The 27,005-nt window shown below is 49.5% G+C and overlaps 1 protein-coding gene and 1 long non-coding RNA gene across 2 annotated transcripts in view; one reads left to right on the top strand and one right to left on the bottom strand.

Moving 5' to 3' along the window:
• Positions 1–27,005, top strand: part of LOC136382510 (uncharacterized) — a 296,768-nt gene that overhangs the window by 22,558 nt on the left and 247,205 nt on the right. Inside the window, exon 2 of the long non-coding RNA XR_010747245.1 lies at positions 24,293–24,416. This is a non-coding gene — a long non-coding RNA (uncharacterized lncRNA). The remainder of the gene's footprint in view (positions 1–24,292; positions 24,417–27,005) is intronic.
• SH3BP5 (SH3 domain binding protein 5) overlaps positions 1–27,005 on the bottom strand; it is a 79,683-nt gene that overhangs the window by 31,014 nt on the left and 21,664 nt on the right. Inside the window, exon 3 of the mRNA XM_066351841.1 lies at positions 17,789–17,917. Within this exon, the coding sequence (XP_066207938.1) occupies positions 17,789–17,917 (129 nt within the window). The remainder of the gene's footprint in view (positions 1–17,788; positions 17,918–27,005) is intronic.

The raw sequence follows: 27,005 nt of genomic DNA, 5'->3' as shown, positions 1-27,005 counted from the left end.
GACCAGTTCACTGTCCCTCAGACCATTGGAGGGCCGCCACATAGTGCTCCTCTCACTGACCACCAATGAAAGAGGTGCCCCTTCCGGAAGTGCGGTGGGGGGCCGGATAAATGGCCTCAGGGGGCCGCATGTGGCCCGCGGGCCGTAGTTTGTGGATGCCTGGGAGAGAGTATCTGTCAATGGCCCCTTCCCTCCCAGGCTGGGATCCACAAACAGAGCTTCTCAATCACAGAGCTTCCTTAGACAGGCCAGGGCGGGTCCCCTGCCAGCCAGCGCCTCATCCCACTGCCTGGCCTCACTCCCAAGAAGCTGCCATTACATAGGCGGAGGACACACTCAATCTAGACAAAAGGACTATTGAACACCACCTTGCTCCGCAACGTGGAATGGATGGTTAGAAACGGGGTCCTCCAGGCTTTCTACCCGTGGCCTGTAGCCTGGGAGAGACCCACAAAGGGGGCGCGAAGAGAGATCAGGGAGGAGAAGGAACAGTAGGGCAACTCAAACCCAGTGCCACCCACACACGCTAGCTGACAAGACACCTGGTCAGTGCCCCAGGCCCAGGCCCCTCCGTGTCAGCGCTACAGCAAAAGAGGCCCGGTGCCCACAGCCCCGCCTTTCTGCACAGGGCAGGGAGTGTCTCTGATCTTTTTAACGCAGCATCACTCCTAGTGACCTTGGGAGCCTTATACGAGCAGGGACTGTGCTACTGATCATTTAATTCCCCAGACCTGGGCTCGGAGCCAGTACACTGCAGATGTCAAAGAAATATGTGTTTTGGTTTTTTTTTGTGTGTGTTTTTTTTGTTTTGTTTTGGGGTTTTTTTTTGTATTTTTCTGAAGCTGGAAACAGGGAGAGACAATCAGACAGACTCCCGCATGCGCCCAACCGGGATCCACCCGGCACGCCCACCAGGGGTGAAGCTCTGCCCACCAGGGGGCGATGCTCTGCCCCTCCAGGGGGTTGACGTTCCCGACCAGAGCCACTCTAGCACCTGGGGCAGAGGCCAAGGAGCCATCCCCAGCTCCCGGGCCATCTTTGCTCCAATGGAGCCTTGGCTGCAGGAGGGGAAGAGAGAGACAGAGAGGAAGGGGGGGGAGTGGAGAAGCAAATGGGCGCTTCTCCTATGTGCCCTGGCTGGGAATCGAACCCGGGTCCCCCGCACACCAGGCCGACGCTCTACCACTGAGCCAACTGGCCAGGGCCGAAATATGTGTTTAATTAAGAGACAGTTAGAGTACAAATGATAAGCCACAAACAACTCCCTGTGGTCAATCATTTTAATGCAACTCAATTTTTTTTCTTCTGTGGCTCACAGAGTCAGATAAATGTCTCTCTGGGCACATTTATCCTTGGAAATGCCCATTTACATGATGTGAAAATTCACCTGAACAATGAGCTACCTGCATACACTCGGTGGGTAGTGTGGCCCCTCTGTCCAGACTTGAATAATTACCCCGGCCGCACTCCCCTACCTCCTCCAAGCTAAACGATACCTAACACAGGTCCCGGTGGGTCTTTGGGAAGTTCATTCCTGGGTAAAATTTTACCCTCTCTGAATTCACAAAACCAACATTTTATTTCAGTAGTTTGCCAGGTTATCAGATAGTGTACGTGGGAAAATTCTGAAAATGCCCCCCACACAAACCTATTAACAACACGTCTCTTGAATTATTTGATTATTCACTTGGTTTTCTCGAAAAGATTGCAAACCCCTTAAAAGGCAGTGACCACTTTTTATTCATCTCTGAGTCTCTACCGGCGGGATGGGGAGGAATCCGGACGCACTTGGGAACATGTCAGGCCAAGCCCTTCATCAGCTAGGGACCTGGCTGCCTCCCAGGTCTCGGACTGCCTTGGGTCACTCGCTGCCTGGTACCCGTACACTCAGCCAAGAAGCAAATGATTCCCTGAAACGTCAGGCCCCCTCCCCCGACCTGTCTTGGGTCTCTAGGTCAACATGGCTTGGCTTAATTTTAACTACCACGTGCAGGGAGATCTCCAAAAGAGGTCAAGGTCAGGGGACGCAGATGAAAACGAAGGCTCCATATATTATACATAAGAGTCAGCACAGTGTGCCTCCCGGCCCCGCAAAGTACATGGAAAAGCCGCGGCCTCCACTGCAACGCAAGTGCGAAGATGTTCACGCGGCTGAAGCCGGCAGAGCCCCGCCGAGGGTAACAGGGCCCAAGAGCACACATGCAGGCCCCTCCCACCAGCAAGGGGACTCTGAAAAGGACAGGACTGGCCTGTGACAGGGGCAGGGCAGCCACTGGGACCCGACCTAGAGAAGCAAAGTTGGCTCTGGCTGGCCTGGCAAAGGCTCTCCGTGTGAGCCAGAGCTCTTGGCAACCCCCCCCCTTCCCACCTGGCACTGCCAAGCAAAGTCAGTCTGAGGACTCGGGGCCACTCCCGTGCTAAGGGGTCAGGAACAGACTGCAGCCAATGGAACGAAGAAGGAGGGAAAAAAAAAAAGGAAGACAGCCACATGGAAGAATCCAAACACCCGGGGCTGAGATAATGACCCATGTCTAAGCCTCTCAATTCCAAGCATCCCTCCTTTCTCCAAGCATTTTTCACTCTGCCACACGCCATGCCTCCGAAGATTTGCAAAGGGTCAGATGCAATTCCTGCCCTCCAGGGGCTCCACAGAGAGTTCCTTAGCCCCAGGTGTAGAGGCTAGAGCCCAGACTTGGGCTGTCTGTGTCAAATCCTGGCCAGGCCACTCAGAAATAAAGTGACCCAAGCATTTTATTTTGCTTCTCTGTGCCTCAGTTTCCTCATCTGTAAAATGAAGAGAATAACAGGTGCCACCTCACGGGGTTGCTTTGAGGAGTACGTTAACACAGGTCAAGTGCTTAAAGCAGGCATACCGTAAGCAAGATAAAAGGGTCAGCTGTTATAGAAGCAGGCATTAGGTAGTATTAGCTTGTGGTTATTAACCCACAGGACAAGGATGACCTCTAAGGGGAGAGGATGAATACCTTGAAATCGTGATTATAATTTAAGCACCCACGTGCATGTGGGTGTGTTTTCCGAGGATGACATCCATAACGCCCATCAAATTCTCAAAGACGCAAAGCTGAATGAGGGAAGGGACTGCAGAGTGTGCAGAAGTCGCGCCAACATTGTAATCCGCTCAGTAGCCCCGTCCAATAGAACTCCCTGAGATGATGGACATGCTCTCTGTGTGCGCAGTCCCAAAATAGTAGCCATCAGCCACAGGTGGCTCCTGAGCTGGTGACCGTGAAGGACTGAACTTTTCATCTGATTTAATGACATTAATTTATATTTAAGGAGCCACCTGTAGCTCATGGCTACAGTGCTGAACATCACAGAGCTAGTTCGTCTGGAGAATATTCAATGATGCAAACCATCCCTTGATGTACTCAGAAGTGAGTGCCAGAGCACGATGTACCCGGCAATTCTGAGTACGGTGGCGGGGGGGGGGGGGGGGGTGGCGCACACTGGGGCACAACACGGAGAAGTGCAGATGCCAAAGGACGAGAGGGACTGCCCAGACTGTGCTTGACACTAGAGACTGAAGAACTGCTGCACTAGGGTTCTCCAGAGAAACAGAACCAACAGGATGCATAGAGAGAGAGAGAGGTTTGAGAAATCGGCTCATGTGATTATTGTGATTGGCAAGTTCAAAGTCTACAACGGGGCGGGGCAGAGAGATGGTCATCAGGCTGAAGGCCGAGAGAAGAGCTGATGCTGCAGTTCAAGTCCAAAGGCTGTGTAATGGCAGAATTCCCTTTTACTCAGGGGAGGTCAGTTTTTTGGTCTATTCCGGTCTTGAACTGATTGGACGAGTCCCACCCACACTACAGAGGGCAATCTGCTTTACTGGAATCCACCAATTTAAATGTGAATCTCATCCAATGAACATCCTCACAGAAACATTCAGAATAATGTCTGACCACATACCTGGCCAGTGTGGCCCAGCCAAGGTGACCCATATAATTAAGCACATGCAGTAAAGTTTGTGAATAAGACTTTGGCAAGATTTGGCTGGGAGGCAAAAGGCAAAGATGAGGAAGGGGGCACCAGAAAACAGGAATACCAACTGAAAGGCTATTGCAACAGTCCAGGCGAGGCAGGAGAGCTCGCACCAAGGAAGTGGCAATGGGAAGCGAGTCCTTTAATAAGTATTTGTTAAAAGAAAGTAGGAACGGATTAAAACACACAAACACACTCTTACACTTTATGGGATGCTAGCTTTTCCTCCTAGTTCTCCAGCACAATATAAGGGAAAGGAAGTTTCCATAACCCATAAAAAGAGGGAAGCAATGTAGCAGAGAGATACGGGGTTTACTATGTTTCTCTACTCCAAGAAGTCCGATGCCTGCTCTGTGGGGCACAGATGCCCAGCTCTCTTTCCCACCCACAGCCTCTCTAGAAGACAGATAAATCACACTACATACAGATGTAGCAGAGTTGTTTAGCTGACTCCCAATCTCCATTCTTCCCTTCATCCTTAGAAACAGTACTGCTAGCTTTAAAATAAATAAATAAAAATAAATGCCTCCCTCGAAGTTCTCCGTGAAACAGGGACTTGCACATAGACTCCTTAAAATGGAAGGAGTGTCCATCCCTTCCCCTTCTTTTCCTAAAATACAGATGTGATGGCTGGAGGTCCTAGCTATCCTGGGCCATGCGGGGGGCTTTGAGGATGGGAATCACATACTAGGACGGAGCAGTAACAGGCCACTGGGTCTCAGATGACCAGGGAGTCACAGCACCAACCTAGACGGCCTAAATCAGCCTCCCCGCCCCCCCTTTTTTAGGTGAGAGAAGGTATCCTTGTGTGTTTAGACCACTGTTTTTGAGTCAGTCTTCTGTTACTTGCAACTAAATGTAATAATTCCTAGTTACTACAAGATGAGGCCACTGTTTCGTGCACAAGGCAGTGTGAATTTCAGACCTGCAGGCTGTACAGCTTCACTGGTATATTTTCTCATGGCCTTGGGTGTTGGGACAGGGCAAACAGAAAAGGAACATACATAAACTAGCACAGTGCCTTATACCTCATGATTTCCTGCCAACAACTGCTCTCAGACGAGCCCACTACAGGTGCCTTGGACCACCTAGGTGGAGTGCCCAGGTCAGTGTGAAAACAGACCTCCCAGTAGTCTCTGTATAAAGAGAACCTTTGCTCAGTTGGCCGGAGCCTGAGATCAAGAGACTTAAATTCAAAGAATCAGATGATCTCAGAAGACTTCAATACACTGTGATTAGAAATAAAAAACGGCCCAACACCATCTCTGCAGTATGATGCTTTGCCAAAGGGAATACACTTGAGGCCGGATGCAAATTGATGAGCAAATGGTATCTTTTACTTCCATGTAAACCTCTTCTTTAGCGGGCGGCCTCCTAAACAAAGCTGATTGTTGCCTTCGCTGAAACAGAGCCATTCTCTCCTCTAGGAGCATATAAGTTCCCTAGTACCTAGGAAAGTTTTAAACAGAAAAAATGAATAAACCAACGATCACATTGACTCAGAAAGGCACCCAAGAATGGGGTTAGAGGAGACAGTTGGAAAGAGGCAGACTCCAGGCAGTGTCTGGAGAAATCAGTGGAAAAATAGCAGAGGAACCCACATTCTAGATGATTCTTGAGAGAAGGCCCAGTGGATGGGACCTCCTTTGGAGCCCTCCAGAATTCTCTCTGGAGCTGCCTAGCTCTCAGCAGTCAAGCTAGTGAGGGCCAGGGAGGAACAGGAAGAACTCAGACTCAGCCACTTGTCTTAGAAACCCCATTGCTGCCCAGGAAAGCCAGGCTTAGGAGTAGCTACAACAGCTGTGTGAGCATAGCGAGTACTTTTCAGTTGTACCAAACACCCCCACACAGGCATTCACCTGCACCTGCCCAAGGCTACCCGCCAAAGATGACGACGTGGGGGACCAGAATCCTCCTCTCCACGGGCTATGGATCCAGGGACCTGAGAAGGGGCTGCTGACTCCAAAACTACTTTCTCCATCCGGTTGATTACTGATTTAGCGGATAAAAATATAGGACTCCAAGTTAAATTTGAATTTCAGATAAGCAACTTTTTAAAAAAGTTTTTATGTATTGATTTTAACAAGAGAGGAAGGGAGGGAGGGAGAGAGGGAGAAGGAACATTGATTGATCTGTTCCTGTGTGTGCCCTGACCGAGAATCAAACCAGCAACCCCTGCGCTTCAGGGCAATGTTCTAACCAACCGAGCTATCTGGCCAAGGCACAACAATTTTTTATTCTTTTTCTGTTTATTTTTTTAGTTAAGTATGTCCCAAATATTGCATGTAAAACAGACTTACACTAAAAAAAAAATTACCTGAAATTCAAATTTAACTGGCTAGCCTGTACTCTATCTGCTGACCCTACTTAACTTAAACTCTACAAGACATCCTACCACACAGAAATGAAGACTGTCTATGGCCAGGACTTCGAGGTAATCTCCTGGTATAATAGATGTGCTCCTTCACGTACAATTCAAGAAGCTCCAACTGTGGGACAAACCCTGAGCAGGACACCAGTGGGCCCACCAGGACGGAAACAGAGGATGGGAATGTTTTTAAAGCATGAGCGCTTAAACAGCCAGAGAGAGCGCAAATCTCTGAGCCATAACAGCTACTTCTCAGGGTGAACCATTAGATTCTTACGGGAGATTTTCATAGAAGAGAAGGGGGCAGAATATGGAGGCACACGGGGAGGGTTGGGAAGGGGACGTGAAAGAGAAAAGAAGGGAATCAGGGTGGGCATAGGGGGTCCCCAGGTGAGGAAAGAGAGTGGAAAGGTAAGCCAAAAGTGTTCAGGAGAAACACCAACATTTGGCCAAGGACCAAATCTTGCTGCCTGGCAACATAAAAACCCTACGCATGTTGACAAACCTGGTAGCCAAAATACACCCCCTACGCTGCTTTTATTTATTTATTTTTAATTTATTTACTTATTTGAGGGAGAGAGGGAGAGAGACAGAAACATCAATCTGCTTCTGTATGTGCCCAGACTAAGGATCGAACCGGCAACCTTTGCACATTGGGATGATGCTCTAACCTACTAAACTATCTGGCCGGGGCTACTCTGCTTTCATTAACTGAGAAATCAGTCACCCTGCTACTCCTTTCCAGGGAATGCTTGTGGTTCACAAAGAGGGGAGGAAGGAAGCGGTGATTTACGTCAGTGCAATAATTTCACTAAAGACAGATGAGAGGGAGGGAAGAAAAAAGAAACAACCAAGGAACTCCATGGCCTCTTACACAGTATAGAACTTCTCATCATCTTCGCCTCTAACTGCTTAACTGTGGTTACAAACCACATCTGTTAGCTCAGGCAGCATGTCACCCACCAAGCAGCACTTACTGCACATCAGCCACGCCTCAGTGAAGGGCAAAGGGTACAAGAAAAAGAAAAGTGTCCCTGACAGAGCTCCCAACTGACAAGGTAATGGTGGCTAGCTAGCGCCTCCAGCTTAATACTACCTGGCTGAGACCCTGCATGTGACCAGGCCCCCCACTGCCAGCTGTCGGCCACCTGCCAGTCAGGTAAGGGTCAAATACAGGTGGCCCCGTTGCACCACCAGAAGAGAAAACCCCAAGATCAGCAAGCTCCCTAATCGCACCCCAGCAGGGGACTCAGAGGCAGAGCCAGCCACGGAGGAGGGACAATGACTCCAAAGAGGGGTCGGCCCTTCTGACTGAAGCCTCTAGACCGACTCTATGTCAGGAGCCTGTAACCTGGCTCAAGAAGCTGCCGCTCTCAACACTGACCCCTCTTGATTCAAGATTCTAGGTTCACAAAACGCAGCAACTTCTTCCCCAGAATCTCCAACCAAGACTGCCAGCCAGGACGCACGCGGTCTTGCAGAGCAGAGAGAGTTAATAGCCTGTCCTCCCTTCTTGCCGTAAATCACTAGGATTTTTGCTTTGCAACAGGTGCCCCGTCACTTAGCTGCTGCCCTTACCATGGGCAGCTGGGATGACGCAGTTCCCAGGAACTGGCCTGTGGCCACCCAGTGGGAACACGACCAGGGCCACCAGGATGGACGTCACTGACCCAACCTCCTGACCCAAGTCCCACAGTGAGAGCAGTGACCCAGGCAGGCAAGTGGCTCAGCCAAAGTGAAAGTGACCAGGAAGGAGGAAGGCCTGACGAAGGTGCACTGCATCCCGAAGAACTAAGACAGGGGGGCCCCAAACTGCTTGGAACAGGAGCCTCCCAGTTACCTCAGGGTGGAAAAGGCAGGGAACTAACTGCACAGATGAGCTCAAAATCTTCCGTTTGCCCAACAAGTCAGTTATTTCTTCTACTGGTTCCCCTAAGATGTGTCAACAGTTCAGGCTTTGCAACAGTCACTCAGTGCCTCCTACATGCCCAGCACCAGGCAGCAGCCAGAACCAGGGAGATGCAGGTTCAAATCTTTGCTCCTCTCCTCGTGAGGTCTGTGAAGTGGGCACATTATTTTACCAGCCTGAGCCTCAGTTAGGATCCCCTCCATCTGAGGACAATAATGCCTTTTGTCTCCCTGCTGTGAGGACTTGATTACATAATGCAGGGGTCTGGGACCTATGGCTCGCAAGCCAGATGTGGCTTTTTTGATGGCTGCATCTGGCTCGCAGAAAAATCTTTAATAAAAAAAATAACGTTAAAAATATAAAACATTCTCGCCCTGGCCGGTTGGCTCAGCGGTACAGCGTCGGCCTAGCGTGCAGAGGACCCGGGTTCGATTCCCGGCCAGGGCACACAGGAGAAGCGCCCATTTGCTTCTCCACCCCTCCGCCGCGCTTTCCTCTCTGTCTCTCTCTTCCCCTCCCGCAGCCAAGGCTCCATTGGAGCAAAGATGGCCCGGGCGCTGGGGATGGCTCTGTGGCCTCTGCCTCAGGCGCTAGAGTGGCTCTGGTCGCAACATGGCGATGCCCAGGATGAGCAGAGCATCGCCCCCTGGTGGGCAGAGCGTCGCCCCATGGTGGGCGTGCCGGGTGGATCCCAGTTGGGCGCATGCGGAAGGCTGTCTGACTGTCTCTCCCTGTTTCCAGCTTCAGAAGAAAAAAAAAAGAAAACAAACAAGGAAAAAAAAGAAAAAGAAAAAAATATATAAAACATTCTCATGTATTACAATACATTCATTTCCTACCACTCATGTTCATGGTTGCGGGTGGCTGGAGCCAATCACAGCTGTCCTCCGGGACAACACCAAATTTTTATTGGATAATGCAGAACATATATGGGTTGTTGTATGGCTCTTGTGGAATTACATTTTAAAAATATATGGCGTTCATGGCTCTCTTAGCCAAAAAGGTTCCCGACCCCTGATATAATGTATGTAAGGGACCCACTATTACAGGCCAGGGGAACCTAGTAGAGCCTCAATAAATGAGGATGTGGGCCCTGGCCAGTTGGCTCAGCGGTAGAGCATCGGCCTGGCGTGCGGGGGACCCGGGTTCGATTCCCGGCCAGGGCACATAGGAGAAGCACCCATTTGCTTCTCCACCCCCCCCCCCTCCTTCCTCTCTGTCTCTCTTCCCCTCCCGCAGCCAAGGCTCCATTGGAGCAAAGATGGCCCGGGCGCTGGGGATGGCTCTTTGGCCTCTGCCCCAGGCGCTAGAGTGGCTCTGGTCGCAATATAGCGACGCCCCGGAGGGGCAGAGCATCGCCCCCTGGTGGGCAGAGCGTAGCCCCTGGTGGGCGTGCCGGGTGGATCCTGGTCAGGCGCATGCGGGAGTCTGTCTGACTGTCTCTCCCCGTTTCCAGCTTCAGAAAAAAAAAAAAAAAAAATGAGGATGTGGTGAGTCCCTTGAATAACTCAACTTCTTAAGCCTCAGTTTTCTCTTCTGCAAAAAAAAAAAAAAATACCTCCCTCACACATATAAAGCGTGTAGAAAAGTACATGGTATACAGAAAATGTTAAAATTACTCTTTCCCCTCTTCCCCTCTCCATCCTTAATCTCTGGCTCACTTCTTTCCACACACACTCTTCCAGTAAACTGTCACCTCTGTATTGTCAACTCCCAACTCCCCACCTCCAACTTGCCCTGAAATTCCCACTGAGGCAGCCAGTCACGCTAACACTTAGGAAAGTAAAACACCACCTTCTCCCAAAGATAGATCCCCACCCTCTCAGTTTCCTCCTGGCTGCTCAGGTTCTTTGGGCCAAAAGCCTGGAGTTTGCTAGGAGTCGTTCTTGGCAACTGGCTAACTACAACGTCTCCTGACGTCTTCATACTCTCAGATTAGGCTACGCCCCAGAAAGGTTCATGTACAGGCTCAACTAATGGTCTCTAGGCTCCAAGACTAGTTTCCTCATCTGTAATAGGGGGACAAAAAGGGAAGATAAGTGACATCCCCTACACAGAGCAGCACCCATGGTGCTTAGCCCACAGACCTCAAAAGATGGCGCTGCTAGTAATTAAGGTAAGGACACAACACTGGTCATCAGTGCCCAATCGACTTCTCAAACACAACATGAACCCACATGCCGGAGCCCAGGTGGCCGCTCTGCAGCTTCTCAGGCCAGCTGGAGGCCGGGCTGAGGCTGTCAGGGGCTCCCCCACATCAGACCACATGGTTCCCTCTCTATCTGGTCCTTCGGGCCCCTAAGGCTCCCTGTCCACAGCCCTGACACTGACGTACTTACCCTGGGTTACACGCATGCTCACTGCTGTCCTTTGTACCCAGGCTCTCCTGCGCTTTTGGGGCTCAGGTGTGCTGCTCTTCCCCAGGCTCTATACACATGTACATACACACACACACACACACACACACACACACACTCACGGTGACCTCACGTCACTGGCTTCTTCCACATGCCATCTACACCTGTACCCATCTGTACCCATGCTACATGGTCCAGTTCTCTAATGAGTCTCTCCAATGGGCAATTTACTTGGTGAGTACAATTGGTCCCCGTTACTAATGGAGTCCACATGTGCGAATTTGCCCACTTGCTAAAATTTATTTGTTACCTCCAAATCAATATTCATGGCACATTCGGGATCATTTCTAGACCCACACAGTGTAGCAAAAGCTTTGAGTCGCTCAGTGTGGACGTCCCCAGCTGAGGTCTCACAAGGTGACCCTGCCTTCTTTCAGTTCTCACACACGGCAAACCACTGCCCACCTCGCAGTCTATTTATTGCCACACTTTTTCAGATATTTAAATCGGCCCCAAGCCTAGTGCTAAAGTGCTGTCTAGTGTTTCTAAGCCCAAGAAGGCCGTGATGTGCCTTACAGCAACAATACGGTTTTAGATAAACTTCATTCAGGCATGAGTCATCGTGCTGTTGGCTGTGGATTCGATGTTAATGAATCAACAATATGGTACATCCAGAAAAAGGAAGAGGAAATTTGCAGACCCGTACTAAAGGCCGCTCCGGAAAGAGCTAAAATAAAGTCTACAGTACATGATGAAACTATGGAAAAGTGGCTAAATGTGTGGACTCCTTTGGCAATCAATGCCTGAGAGGTCATGACCAACTAAAAAAGCATAGCAGACAACACTTGTGAGGCTGAAAGCCAAAGAAATTTACGGGCACATCACCCAGGGTCAGGAAGACGTTCCACCCTTCTTGGCTAGTGTTTTGTTATAAAGAAATACTATATACAAGAAATATATATTAAATAAGGAGTTCTTTAAAGAGAGACATACATAAAACAAGGTTATGTATGGATATGTAGAAGAAAATGTGCCCAGAGGCACGCAGGAACCTGACCCTCTCCTTCCCACCAGGAGCAATGCCTCAGTAGAGTGCCTCTTGGATTCAGCATTGGCATTGACTTAGAGAACTCTCACTTACAATGACAAGGGACTGTGAGTACCTATGCCTTCAAACCACCTTGTTTATGTATGCAGATGTCACTCCTGGGGGACACAAGCCACATTTTATGTCCACAACAGCAAGAAAGACAAGGGGGAGGTGCTCAGGAAATATGCTGGGAGACCCTTCTACTTGCCGATCCCTAGCACGCTCTAATCCTCCCGTAGTCTCACTCCATTTCTCCAACAGAGGAGAAAAAAAACACCTTTTCATCCAGATCGGTAACAGAGAATCTACTTTTGCCCAAAACACCCCACCACACACACTTTTATATTGTTAAGAGGGGAATGTCACCTCTACAGAAGCAGGGACTTTTGTCCTGTTCTTCACAGGTGGCTAAGACAATGACTAACAAGTAGTAGGAACCCCGTAAATATTTGTTGAATGAAAGAAAATAATAAATGAGAAGGAAAAAAAGCTTTAGGCAAGTCAAGAGAGGAATAAACCACCTTTGCAGAAGCTGGACCTCTTATTCTCCACTTATAGAGGGTCTTCTGCAAACAAAACCAATGTCTACAATTTCCCAGTGAAGGAAGACTACAACACTGTTCCTAAGAATTTGCGGGATTATTTGGTACACTTGACCTGTTCCATGTCACGGGGAAACATGACTCCCCATCCATTTGAGGCCCTCACCTATTTGTTGGGCTTAAGAGTGCTTTTGTATATTTTGTTTTTTAAGAGAGAGAGAGAGAGAGAGAGAGAGAGAGAAAGAGAGGGAGAAGTGGGGAAGCATCAACTCGTAGTAGTTGCTCCCTGAATGTGCCGTGTCTGGGCAAGCCCAGGGTTTGGAACCAGCGAGCTCTCTGTTCCAGGTCGACGCTTTATCCACTGTGCCACCACAGGACAGGAGGGCTGAGAGTGCTTCTGATCAGTCGAAAGGTAAGTAAGTCAGCTATTTCCTCCTCCTCATTTCTGACACATTTGATCCTCACAAGCAAATCCGCATGCACTCAACATGCCTGGGGTCACCCTTTGTCCTCATAGTCACTACATCCTCCATATCCCCTCCCAGCCATCAGTGGTCTGTTTCTTCTACCCATAGATTTATTTCTATTTTTTGTATTTTTCTGAAGTTGGAAATGGGAAGGCAGTCAGACAGACTCCCGCATGTGCCCGACTGGATCCACCCGGCACGCCCACCAGGGGGCGATGCTCTGCCATCTGTGGCATCGCTCTGTTGCAACCAGAGCCATTCTAGCACCTGAGGCAGAGGCCATAGAGCCATCCTCAGCGCCCAGGCCATCTTTGCTCCAATGGAGCCCTGGCTGCGGGAGGGGAAGAGAGAGACAGAGAGGAAGGAGAGGGGGATGGGTGAAGAAGCAGATGGGTGCTTCTCCTGTGTGCCCTGGCCAGGAATCAAACCCAGGACTCCTGCATGCCAGGTCAACACTCTACCACTGAGCCAACCGGCCAGGGCCACCCATAGATTTTTATTGTGCTATTTTTTTAAGGCAGCTGATTCACCACAGAGACATAACATTTGATAGAAAATACATCTGGAATAATAATAACTTACATTCTTTTTTTTTTCTCCAAATGCTTTAAATGTATCAATTTAACACTATGGTAAGGTTGTAAAAGTGACTATAATATAATACTTTGCAGGTGGAGCTTATCATTTCATACCTCTTGAATTTGAACTGGCCATGGGACTTATTCTACCCAACAGTACAAATGCAACGCAAGCAGAGGCCTGGAAAGAACCTGCTCTTCTGTTCCTTTCGGAATCCCAGCACCACATGTGGAAGCCACGCTCGCCTGCTGGATGAGACACATGTAAGCTAGTCACCCCTGACGCCTCTGCTGACAACCAGCCAACTACCTGGTGGATAAAACCATCCTAGATCAGCCAGCCTCCAGCCAGCCCTATCAAATGACAGTATACACAGGAGATCAGGAAAACTGCCCAGCAAAATCATGAGCAAACTAAGTGCTTCAAGCCCCTAAGTTTCGGAGTGATTTGTTTCATAGCAAAAGCTAGAACTGACACACAACTCCACTTTATAGATGAAGAAACTGAGGCACTGAGGTCCCACAGCTATTAAGTGATGAATCAGAATTCAAAGACAGGCAGTCTGGCTCCAGAGGCTAAGCTTTGCTGGTTGTCCCGCAGCTATGTCATTCTGTGTTTCCCCACTCACCCCCCCAAAGGAGGTTAAGTATAGGACATGAACTTACATGGCCCATAAAGACCAAACAGGCAATTTTCTGCACTGAAGAACCTTTGTTATTTTGCCTGTATGCTGCTTTCAGGTTTGCGAGGCACTCTGCTCTCTTCTCACACATTCCAACCATTTAAAAATAAAAACAATTGCCCAAATGTCCATTTAAAGATGAATAAGCAAAATGTGGTGTGTGTGTGTGTGTGTATGTGTGTGTGTGTAATATTATTCAGCCTGAAAAAAGAATGAAATTCTAACATATGCTTCGACATGAATAAACCTTGAAGACATGAGGCTAAGTGAAATAAGCCAGTCACAAAAAGACAATACCGCCTGGCCAGGTGGCTCAGGGGATAAAGCACTGTCCTGGTGCACGGAGATCGCGGGTTCGATCCCTGGTCAGGGCATCATACGAGATGCAGCCAATGAGTACACAACTAAATGGAACTAAGTGGAACGAGTTGATGCTTCTCTCTCTCTCCCTGCCCCTCTACCTCTCTCTCAAGTCAATAGGAAAAGTATTTTTTTAAAAGACAGATAGTGTACTTTTTTAAAAGACAGACACCCTACTTAAGTAGTCAAATTCATAGAAACAGAAAGTAGAACAGTGGCTTCCAGGGGCCGAGGGAGAGGGGGTGGGGAGTTATTTAGTGGGTACAGAGTTTCAGTTGGGGAAAATGAGAAAGTTCTGGGGATGGATGGTGGTGAGGGCTGCACAATATGAGTGTACTTTTTTTTTTTTTAACAGAGACAGAGAGAGAGAGATAGACAGGGACAGACAGTAAGGGAGAGAGATGAGAAGCATCAATCATCAGTTTTTCATTGCGACACCTTAGTTGTTCATTGATTGATTGCTTTCTCATATGTGCCTTGACCGCGGGCCTTCAGCAGACCGAGTAACCCCTTGCTCGAGCCAGGGACCTTGGGTCCAAGCTGGTAAGCTTTGCTCAAACCAGATGAGCCCACACTCAAGCTGGCGACCTCGGGGTCTTGAACCTGGGTCCTCCGCATCCCAGTCCAATGCTCTATCCACTGTGCCACTGCCTGGTCAGGCAATATGAGTGGACTTAATGCCACTGAATTATACACTTCAGAATGGTAAATCTTACATATAGTTTACCACAATTAAAAAAAGGAAAACAATTGCAAGTGTTGCGACTGGCTGTGATTAAACAACAGGCCCAGGACCACTGTGAGACCAGGGAGAACCCAGGGAGCCAAATAAGCAACCAGCACTCCACCAGTCGGGTTTCCTGAGTCTCACGGGCTCCATCCTCTCGTCAGCATGTCTCCGCCACACACTGAAGGCCAGATGGGCTGGCAGATATGTCAAAGCCACCTTAAAAACAAGTTCTGGCTCCAGGACAAAAACCCTCAAATAAATCAAAGCCAGTTCCCTGCCCCCACCTCAGCCCAGAAAAGGAAAAAACAGACATCTTCTACCTTCTCCTGGCAGAATTTGGACTGGGTTTCAAAATCACAGGTTTGGATCTGACTCATTAGCAGGCAAATGAGTCGACATGAGGCCTAATAAAGCTAATGCAAATCTTGATGAGCAGATAGAATTTCTACAGGCCAGACAATTACAAATCTTTGCGAAGTCTACAGAAAACCAAGCTATAGGTGAAGATGTTCCCTGTGTTAAGTCTCTACTGTTTCCTTGAGCCCCTGGATGGACGGACATGGTCATTCTAGATGTATAATAAAACTGCCACCACAGTATCATCTTTTCTTTTCTTTTTTTTTAAATAATTTTTTTTAATTTTTTTTTAATTCATTTTAGAGAGGAGAGAGAGGGGGAGAGAGAGAGAGAGAGACAGAGAGAGAGGAGAGAGAGACAGGGGGGAGGAGCTGGAAGCATCAACTCCCATATGTGCCTTGACCAGGCAAGCCCAGGGTTTCGAACTGGCGACCTCAGCATTTCCAGGTCGACGCTTTATCCACTGCGCCACCACAGGTCAGGCCTCATCTTTTCTTTTTAAACAAGAAATATACATCAAAGAGTAACAGAAGATATGAATGGGGACTTATTTTCTTCCTTTTGTCTATTTTCAATATTTCCTGCAACTTTTTATTTTTTTCAATGAAGCCAGACCTAAGCTCATGCAGGGATTCCATGGTCAAACACTCTCTCATCAAAGTCCTAACGACCTCATGAGAGCGCGGAGGCTGGTCCGGGACCTTACGGTTCCATGGGTGAGGACGCCCAGGCTCTGGGAACACAGTGCCTCCCGGTACACACTCGAAGGAGCAGTTTTGAAGGTATCTCTCAGAGACCACCCTGCTCTACATGCTGGGAGGGCGGGTAGAAGGGGTTGTAAATACAGAAAGGAAGGGGGTGGAGTAAGGCCAGAGGAAGAAAACAGGAAGCCCCGCTTGGCAGCCACTGGCCGTGGGTCCCACCCTGTCACCATCCGGAAGGTCAGAGGATGCTGGTGCGCAGACAGACTCGGCCACCTGGCCCAGGCCCAGACAGGCCCATCCACGGAGATGAAATGTGACATCCGCACTGGGCCTTGGCCTTTGAGCATCCTTCCAGTTCCTCAGCTAGAGGCCAACAAGGCCCCTGGGGGTTGAGGGGCAAGGGTCACTCTGAGCCTCCTCTGCCCTTCTTCCTGCCCCACCTGCAAAAAGGCAGGAGCTTAAGGGGAGGGTTTGCAGGCACGAAGCTGGGCAGGAGTCCCTCAACATTCATCTTGAGCTCTGCCAGTTGACAGTGAGTCAGTCACAGGGTCCCCAGGGTCTGGGTATTATCTGATTAGACCTCATGACTCAGTGGCTCGTCCATGGGATTCAGTAATTGTCATGAAAATTGTGCTCACTAACCAAGACAAGGAGAGGGAGGAGAGGGAGGAGAGGGGGATGAGGAGGGTGAGGGGGGTAAGGGGGGTGAGCGGAGTGAGGGAGGGAAGAGGGGAGAGGGAGGGGGAGAGGGAGGGGGAGAGGGAGGGGGGAGAGGGAAGGGAGAGGGAGGGGGAGAGGGAGGGGGAGAGGGAGGGGGGAGGGAGGGGGAGAGGGAGGGGAAGAAGGAGAGGGGAGAGGGAGGGGGGAGAGAGGGAGGGGGGAGAAGGAGGGGGGAGAGGGAGGGGGGAGAGAGGGAAGGGAGAGGGAGGGGGGAGAAGGAGGCGAGAGGGGCTAGGAGCTGTAAGTCTTTGCCTGTTCACACGCCTGGCCATCAGAGGCCAAGAGGTGACAGGCACGCACCACATCCCAGTCGTGGCCATTCAAGGAAGACACATACTGAAACCAGAACCAACTTCCATGGGACCCCAGCGGTCGCCTGACCGCAGCTGCCCTCTGCTGCCCCTTTTCTGGTCTGGGTGCCTCGGTTGCCCATTTGGGCTCTCAGGACAAGGAACTAATGCTTCAAGAGAAGCAAATGGCTAATTCCTCCCACACCAGGGGGGAGAATGAGAGGGATGGGGTACTCCTCCAGCTGCCTGACAGGCCATCATTAGGAGAGGGCGCAGAAATAAGCCTGGCGTTCTGGATACCTCCTCTCCCTCCTGAGCTGGCCCAGCTGCCTGGGACGTGGACCTGGGCACCAACTCTGGCGGCAAAGCAGTGCCCACTCACAGGGCTATCCAAATGCCAGCTACCCACCCTCTATTAGTAGTCTCAAGAGCTGGAATGAAGGCAGGCTGTGGGGGTGGAGGTAATAAGAGGCTGACTTCAAATGCAGCTGTTTGCAAAGTCATGGCTGTTCCCCATCACAGGGGACTCACCCCTCTAACCTTCAGGGACGACACAGAGGTCAGAAGGTGCACCCAAACACCAGCTGGGGTGGGGGCACAGGCAGAGAGTCGACCTGCAGGGCGACCTTACCTGCCGCGCCACCTTCCGCGCCTCCCAGTAGGGCTTCGAGTCTTCCACCGCTTTGCCGATTTTCTTCACCAGTTCGTCCAGTTTCACTGTGGCTTCCACCAGAATGGAGCGGAACTTCTGACGTGCATCCTGCAGCCACGGGATACAGAGAAAATACATTCAGGCTTCAGAAGGAATCTGTGAAAATCTGCTGACCTAACCAGGAACACCAAGGCTGGCCGTCACACAACCCACCAGGGCCTCAACACCTTCACGAGGCAGTGTCCACCACAGCACCACCCGGAAGCTCGCCTTCTGTGTGGCTGGGCACATTCTCGCATCGGCCCTGTCCGGTGTGGCAGCCGCTAGCCACGCACAGCTGTCGAGCACTGGAGATTGGATAGCGAGACCGAGGAAATGAGTTCTATTTCATTTTTATTAAATATATTTAAATTTTAAAAGTAAATGTGGCTAGTGACTCCTCTATTGGACAGCACAGGTTACATTAAAAAGCTCCATCCAGATCCTCCAGGGAAGATGTCCAGTCGGGCTGCCCCAGCAGCTTTAGTCTATAAGGATAGCACCATTTCCCACCCTCCCATGAAGTCCCCAAACATATGGCATGGTCAACATGAAACACTGAGTGCAAACTTCCCACTGGACAGACCCTGTGCTGGGCATTGGGCTCGGTCCCTACCTGGTGGGTAAGTCTGGCATTTATAGCCTATTCCAGGAAAGTCTGTGCCAGGCTGGTGATGGTACAGGTGCCATGGAGCCCCCCAGAGGAGGTAAGACAGGGCTTTGTTGGGAGAGTCATAGCAAACTCCCACAGGGGGAGTAACTACACAGAAGCCTAAAGCATGGATGGGCACTTGCGGAGGGGAGAGAGGAAATCCTGAGTCCCGAGCAGGCAGCAGAACAGCCAGCCAGAAGAAGGAGGGAGAACACGATGTTTTCAAGAAAAGGAAGGAAGCTGAAAGTCTGGAATGTGGAGAACGGCAAGAGATAGGGTGGCCACGCCTCCTGGAGACAGCCACCATCCAGCCGGGGCCTTGGCAAGAGTTTAGAAGGGAGGACCAGGCAGGTGGGCCATGCCAGGCTTAACCACGTTCTACAAGTCAAGAAACCAGACCTGTGGACATCACAAGAAGGAAAAGAATTAGAAATTTAGTCTCATGTCTGGGACATAGTAGAGGGTCGGGTGTGTGTGTGTGTGTGTGTGTGTGTGTATTTGCATGTGCACCTTTGAGAAAGGGGAAATGGATACTCAGAGAAGAAGGAACAACACATGACCAGTCATGGGGCTGTCCCGAGACCAAACAGCCACTATGCTGGTAAAACACATGAGGTTCCATTGGCTGCAAAGTGCCTGCTTCACGAGTAACTGTCTGAACACTACTTGTAAACATCGAATGGTAGGGGTCTCTTGTGCCAGTTGGATGCCTCATGGAAGTGAAGGAAGCTTTTGATCACTTTCAGTCTCATTCCCCTCTGTCGCCGTCATGCGAGACACTTCTGACACAGGCCTTGGTCCCTCCGCCAGTCCTGTATCATCATCACGATCTTCTCTGCTCTCCTCTAGCTGGCCAGCCTGCAGCCACCGACTGCAGCTTCTGAGGACAGGGAACAAGAGGAGGCCTAGGCTCCTGAGGAAGCGCTGCAGATGCATTTGGGCAGCCCAGGGTCCAGCAAAGCCCCCGAGCTTCCGCTGGATTTGACGACCAGTATGCTGGAGGTAGCATGTTGCCTAACGCCTGGTATTTTTACCAGAGAAGCATCTAATTCTGGTCAAACCACTTTCTGTGCAGCCCTAAGCAAGTAAGTTCTTTACAAATCATTTTTATTCCTTATGAAATAGTTACTTTCCATGTCTTAAGGAGGGCTCGTTAGAAGAAATAAGGGAGAATGCAAACGTAAAACACCTAACAGTTCCTGGATACACAGCGAGTGTCCCATAAATGTACAAAATCTTTCCTCTGGCACGAAAAGAGACCCACGATCCTATTAAAAAACATGAAGGGGGTCTCCCTGAGGGAGGGGTAGCGGACAGGAAGACCTAGTGACCTGTCACACTGTACAGGCAGCTGCTTTGCACACGGGCTGACGTGCTTGGCCGAACCCTCAAAGCCACCGCCCTGGTGGGCGTCAGCACCAGTGCTGTCCCTGTCCCCACTGCAAGTGAGAGTGCTGGGCCTGAGCAGTCAGCATGTGACCACATCATCACTCAAACTGGGCCCCAATCCAGTTGCCTAACAGCCTATGGCCTATATGCTGGGTATCAAATGTCAGGAAAATATATATATATTTAAAATATGAATTCTCAAATTTCTCATACCAAAAAAAAAAAAAAAAATCACATAATCTGGCAACACAAGGCCCCGTTCCTCCCTGGCAACCACTGGCTAGAAGTGGAGTAGAAGATGCTAAGATGCTCCCTTAGATGGAGACTGACTGCCCTTGTGCCTGAATCACACGCGGCCTGCTTCCAGAGAACGGGATTTGCCAAGAGCTATTCTGGTCACTGATGAATATATATAATCCACCAGCTCTGCCTTCGGGAGACAGAGGGATGCACAGCACAGATGGACAATTTACTAAGTGGCAGACATCATTATAAATGCTCAAGTCCATCAATCTGTGCAATCTCTAACAACCTTATCAGGTAGATGCTATTGTTGTCAGACACATTTTACAGAGAGGGAAACTGAGGCACAGAGAGAACAGGTAAGTTGCCTGAAGTCACACAACTGGGAAATGGCAGAGCCATGACTTAAACTCAAGAACTAAATAAATAAGTATAATGTGGTGCCGTAAGCACTAAGACCTCAGTATACATACTGTGCAACACACAAACAACTGGGAAATCTACCCAGAGAAAGTGTCATGGGCCCTGGCCGGGTGGCTAAATGAATAGAGCGTTGTCCCAGCGCACCAAGGTTGCAGGTTCAATCCCCAGTCAGGGCACGTACAAGAAGCAACCCGAGTGCACAACTAAATGGAATGACTAGGTGGAACAAGGAGTTGATGCTTCTCTCTCTCACTCCTCCCCCCTCCCTTGCTCTCTTTCAAAACAAATTTAAAAATAAATAAATAAAGTGTCATCTAAGTCAGGCCTTGAAGAAAGGGGAATTGCACCAGATGGAGGAGGAGGGGCATTAGAGACTGAGGGACTAGCACAGGCAGAGAATGAGAGGCGGGAGGTCTGGTGGACGGTGGAAGGAGGAAGCCCACAGGCGCCACACGAAGGCAGCTGAACTGTATCCCATGCGCAACAGGGCAGCAGAGTGGATTCTTCTTAAGTAAGTCTCAACGTACGTTCCCTGCGCCCTTTGTCAGAAATGACTGACATAAAAATGGTAGTTTAGTAGCTGGCCCCATTGTCAACAGCACGTACGTAGCTGTAATCATGTAAACACTGGGCACTGACTGTTCAGTGATTCTGCTGGGAGTAAAGGGAACGGGGAAAGTGGGTGTGTGGTGGGGACAGAGGGAGGAAAGCCATCTCTTCCTCCACAGTGGGCTGTTGGAGCCGCACGCAAATGTCAGACTCCAGACACAAGCACAGACCTTGAGCCTTTCCGTCCAACGCACCCTTCACTTCACCAATGGTCCTCCAAGTGTGGTCCAGGGGACCCCGGGCTGGGGGTGGGCCCTGAGACTTTCCTGAGAGTCTACGTTCATCATTCAGTGAGCCTTAAAACTGAAAAACCAATACGTAGCCACACAAAGCCTACTGTTTAGTTATAGAAGAGCGAAATAATCAGCTAAAATGTGTTAATCTATTAAACGGCCTCTAAGAGAGAAAAAATGGAGATGGGGAAGGAGGATGGAATACCAGTGGGGTTTATTGTTTGCTTTTTTATTTTTATATTTTTTAGATTTTATTTTTTCATTTTAGAGAGAAGAGAGAGAGAGAGAGAGAGAGAGAGAGAAGATGGAGGAGGAGCAGGAAGCATCAACTCCCATCTGTGCCTTGACCGGGCAAGCCAGGGGTTTCAAACTGGTGAGCTCAGCATTCCAAGCCGACGCTCTATCCACTGTGCCACCACAGGTCAGGCTGTTTGCCTTTTTTAATTGTGGCAAAATACCTTTTAAGCAGAGCCGTGACCTGACTGGACCTGGGTTTTCTCAAAGGCTCCTTGGGTGACCGTGGGGGGCAGAACCAGGGATACCAGCCTGGTTAGGTAGGTGTGTTACCATCACAGGAGTTGAGATCAGCGTTTTGCCGTCAGGAGGCTGTGATGATACAAGACTGGCTGACGCCCAGCCACCACCCAAGCCTATTCATCCAAGACACGCTCAACGCTCAACACAAAGCCAGCCTCCTCCCCGCTTTGATGAGATAAAGCGGACTCAGTTCTTTCACCATATTCCACAGAGGACCAGAGCCACGTGAGTAACGATTCTCCACAAAACTGGGGTTGGGGAACCTGCACACGGAAACCTTTCCTGCCTGTCCAAACCAAGAGCCCTGAGTTTCTTGGACCCCACCCTGGACCCAGCAGTGGTCATGTGACCCACTGGCTGTCAGCTGTGGATACTCCCAGCCTCAGTGATTGTTGTGGGAAGGCAAGAATTAATGACCCATCAGTACCAAGGAGATGTCATTCTGGGACTTTCTTGAAACAATTAGAAAGAACTCCCCCCCACACCCCAAGAAAACTGAGTGGATTGGGATGAAAGCCCACAGCACAAGGCAACCATCTTGGCACCATGAGGGCAGAGCCTGGAGGGAGGAAAGGAGAGAGAGAGAATGGAAGTCCCAATAACACTGAGCTTCTCGGCCTAATAATGTTTTACAGTCTAATCCTATACTCCACCTTCCCCAGAGCCAAACTAGCACACATACCCCCAACTGTCACCATTGCTTCATGTTATGTTTAAGCCAGCTGGAATTGGATTTGTCACTTGTGATCGAATTAAGCCTTTTTGAAAAAATATATTGAAAAATAGCCTTAAGGTAGTCATATTTCCAGAGAGAAGGAGGGGAGGGTCAATCTACAGGCTGTACCACGGCAAAGCACTGCACTTAAACACGGTAACCTGATGGGGGCTTCTGCCCCTGACAATAAAGCCTTGTTTATAGGAAGCAGAACAAAGGAAACTTAATTCAACCTAACTCGCATACAACTTTGACTCCATCTTAATGCTATTTGTCCACACCTTAAAGACAGCTTGCCCCCATTGCACCTGTGTTTTTTTTGCCTTATTTCCTAGTTCAAGAAAATACTTGACTGTGGGCCTCCATCTCCTATAATTACAGGCAAATGTGTCTCCCAAAACCAGAGTGGGGGTTACCCCCAGGCATGCCCAGGGAGGAGAGCGCTGGCTGTTTTCCCCATGGTTAATGACCCAGGGAGGGAAGCATCAGAAGCACAGACTCATCTCAGCAGAACCAGCAGATCTCACCAGTCAAGAAAAACAAGTCACTTACTCTACAGGGCTGTTTACCGCTGGCTTTTTTAGCTCAGCACTTGAAGGAGTTCTAAAAGGCTTCCCTCTGCTTGGATGAGGCCTCAGATCTTCGACTCTGAAAACTGTGTCGCATCCATTATTAGATGACTCAGACTGAGGGCAATTTATTCAAGCAAAGAACTGCTGAGGGTGGCAGTCTCCCTGTGTGAATGTGTCAGTGTGTCAAAAATACAGCTCTGGATCCGATAAGCATGCCAGCCAACCCGAGCCAGCCAGCGCCAGTGAGCCTTGGAAACAGGGGGCCAGGGAGCACCACGCAGGGGACAGAGTCCCTGTTTTGGGGCCAATCCACTCATTGAAGCCTCAATTATCTCACCTGTAAGCTGAAAATGACAGCCTTTCCACTTCACAAAAGTGTCCTCAGAACCAAGCGGGATTAAGATGGGATGGATGCCAAGATTTTAAAGATAACTGTCCTACAAATTAAAGATGACACCATACTTCAAAAGATCCTTAGTGAGGCCATTTATAAATGCACGGCTTTCAGTGTGTGGAGAAAGATCTCACAGGCATTGTCTGAGCCTCATACCAGCCTGTAGGACCGGCTCGGCAAGAATGACCCTGCCCAGTCTACCGAGGGAGGGAGAACTGGGGCCCAGGCGGGGGGCCGCTGGGCCTGGAGCCGCACACAAATGTCAGACTCCAGACACAAGCAGAGACCTTGAGCCTTTCCGTCCAATGCACCTTTCATTTCACCAATGGTCCTCAGATTGTGGTCCAGGGGACTCCAGGCTGGGGGTGGTCCCTGAGACTTTCCTGGGAGTCTACGTTCATAATCAAGTGAGCCTTATTTGCCTTTTCCACCTTCATTCTCTCACAATGATTCAGTGGACTTTTCCAGAGACTATCTGACAATAGGACATCACGAGAGAGGAGACATTCTTGTCATATAAGTCTTTTTCATTTGAGGAAATAGTTGCTTTTTTTTTTTTTTTTTTTTTTTTTTTTTAAAGTGGAACCTAGGGTGCTGACCCCTAGATGACTCACTGTCTAGAGTTTACGTTTCTATTTTTAGAACCATGCGCTTTATTTTTATTTATTTATTTTTAGATTTTATTAATTTTAAAGAGAGGAGACAGAGAGAGAGAGAGAGAGAGAGAGAGAGAGAGAGAGAGAAGGGAGGGAGGAGCAGAAAGCATCAACTCCCATATGTGCCTTGACCAGGGAAACCCGGGTTTTGAACCAGCGTCCTCAGTGTTCCAAGTTGATGCTTTTACCCACTGAGCCACCGCAGGTCAGGCAATAGTTGCTTTTAATAAAACCTATTATTTCTGTTAACATGTTATAGGTTTATCTTCTTTTCTCTTACGTGAATCAATACAAGTTTTGAAAACTTCTCAATTTTTAATGTGGCAAGTATTATAGGTATTGCCTACAAAAGGAGCAGCTCTCTGAGGTACTCCGTGATTACAAGAGTGGAAAAGGGGGACCCGAGGCCAGAAAGCATCATCTCGGCTGCTGTGTGGCCCCGAGCCACACCCGGCCCCAGGGCCCGCCCTGCAAAGACCCTTCTCATGAGAGACACCGGTGTATTTGCAATAACAGTGAAGTAATTATTCCTTCTCCTATCCTTCTTTAACCCTCTGAGTAGTACGAATGTTCATGTACCTCCTCATGCCTCCTGACCATCCGGAGTACAAACAATTTATTTTAAAAATGTGTAAGGCAACATTAAAAAAAAAAGGCAAATGTGCATTCTTCTTGTTTCCATAAATTGGTTATCAAACAAACATGATTTTAAGTTAGTAAAACTGGAACTGCAACTAATTTCATTGTTTGAAAAGAAACTCACTCCCGGGGGTCAGCGAGCGTGAAAAAAACTCACTGCTCAAAGGGTTAAAGCTTCCGCGGGTGTTACCTTGTCTTCATATCATCTTATATGCACTTTTTGGCATTTTCTTCGCTTAAATTCCTTTTTATATTTTTTATTTATTCATTTTAGAGAGGAGAGGGAGAGACAGAGAGAGAGGAGAGACAGAGAGAGAGAGAGAAGGGGGGGAGGAGCTGGAAGCATCAACTCCCATATGTGCCTTGACCAGGCAAGCCCAGGGTTTTGAACTGGCGACCTCAGCATTTCCTTTTTTTTTTTTTTCTCTCATTTTTCTGAAGCTGGAAATGGGGAGAGACAGTCAGACAGACTCCCGCATGCGCCCGACCGGGATCCACCCGGCACGCCCACCATGGGGCGGGCGACGCTCTGCCCACCAGGGGGCGATGCTCTGCCCATCCTGGGCGTCGCCATGTTGCGACCAGAGCCACTCTAGCGCCTGAGGCAGAGGCCACAGAGCCATCCCCAGCGCCCGGGCCATCTTTGCTCCAATGGAGCCCTGGCTGCGGGAGGGGAAGAGAGAGACAGAGAGGAAAGCGCGGCGGAGGGGTGGAGAAGCAAATGGGCGCTTCTCCTGTGTGCCCTGGCTGGGAATCGAACCCGGGTCCTCCGCACGCTAGGCCGACGCTCTACCGCTGAGCCAACCGGCCAGGGCGACCTCAGCATTTCCAGGTCGACGCTTTATCCACTGCGCCACCACAGGTCAGGCCGCTTAAACTCCTTTTTAAGAAGAGGGTGGCTAGCACAGGCTCGGAGCCGTGCACACAGAACAGACTCTGCCAGTCTCTGATAAGCAAAACAATAAATCCACTGAGAACAAACAGCCTTGCTTCAATAGTCGCTAAACCATGCCATTACGAGTTGGGCACTTTCATTCATATACGCCTTCAGTAAAACTCTTGCTTTAAAAAAAATGCATTTCCCTTTCATGGTTTTCCACTTATAGGTATGAATTCTCCTTCACAAACTGAAGTAAAAAGTATGAACCAATTTAAAGGAAAAAAATAGAACAGCACATACTGAAAACAAGGCTAAGGCACAAATCACGACGGCAGCAGAACTAGTCAGGATCGCAGAGGACCGTTCTAGAATGGCAGGATAAAAGGCACCCCTGGAAACATTCTGACTTACTGACCAGTTATAAGATACCGGCAATGTTCTGAAGTTTACAACAAATCGTGTTTTCTTTCCACCCATCCAATCTATTCTCTAAAGCACCCATGGTAGCTACTAAAACACACAAAGAAACCACTTGAAACAGTGCCGGGTGAAAAGGGAGTTAGCAGTCTCTAGTGCGGTCTGACGGAACGCTCTGTGATCGTAGAAATGTTCTCTACCTGTCTTGCCCAGTCGAGTCCACCGACCACATGTGGTTATGTGCAAATTTGAAATGTGGCTAGTGCAAATAACAAACCTTTTAATTAAATTTTAATACATTTAATTAAATTCAAGTGGCCACACAGGGTTTGTGGGTGCCATATTGGACAGCACCGGTACAGCTCCTAGACCCGGGATTTCACGTGGCTTCTTTCCTTTGAGATCGCCCCACCCAGTGCTCCTCGGGCCCTCCGGCTGGCTGCCTTCTCCTCTTGCCTCTGCCCATTTTTTCCTCCTCATCCCAGCTCCCACAGAGTGGCTTTCCTAGGCCTGTGAGAAGAGCCAGGACGATGTGATTACATTCTCAGGAATTTTGCAGTCGAGGCAGAATTGGAAAGAATGTACCAGGGTAGAGCTAAAGCCAAGTTAGCCAAACCAGAGAGGTGCAGAGCCAGGAGGAAGCAGAGGCGGAGAAGCAGGGGGACTGAAGGCCGCCAGGGAGCGGGAGCCAGCCCACCACGGGCCGCCACACTCCCGATCGCTGCGCAGGCCCATTCCACCTCTGCCACTTTCATCCAACCGGAAGACCCTGGTTAAAACAGCTCCAAAGGGCTGGAA

This window comes from Saccopteryx leptura, chromosome 10 (assembly GCF_036850995.1).
Source record: "Saccopteryx leptura isolate mSacLep1 chromosome 10, mSacLep1_pri_phased_curated, whole genome shotgun sequence".
Classification (NCBI taxonomy): Eukaryota; Metazoa; Chordata; class Mammalia; order Chiroptera; family Emballonuridae; genus Saccopteryx; species Saccopteryx leptura.
The sequence above is the reverse complement of the archived record's forward strand: the minus strand, read 5'-3'. Positions and strand labels throughout refer to the sequence as shown.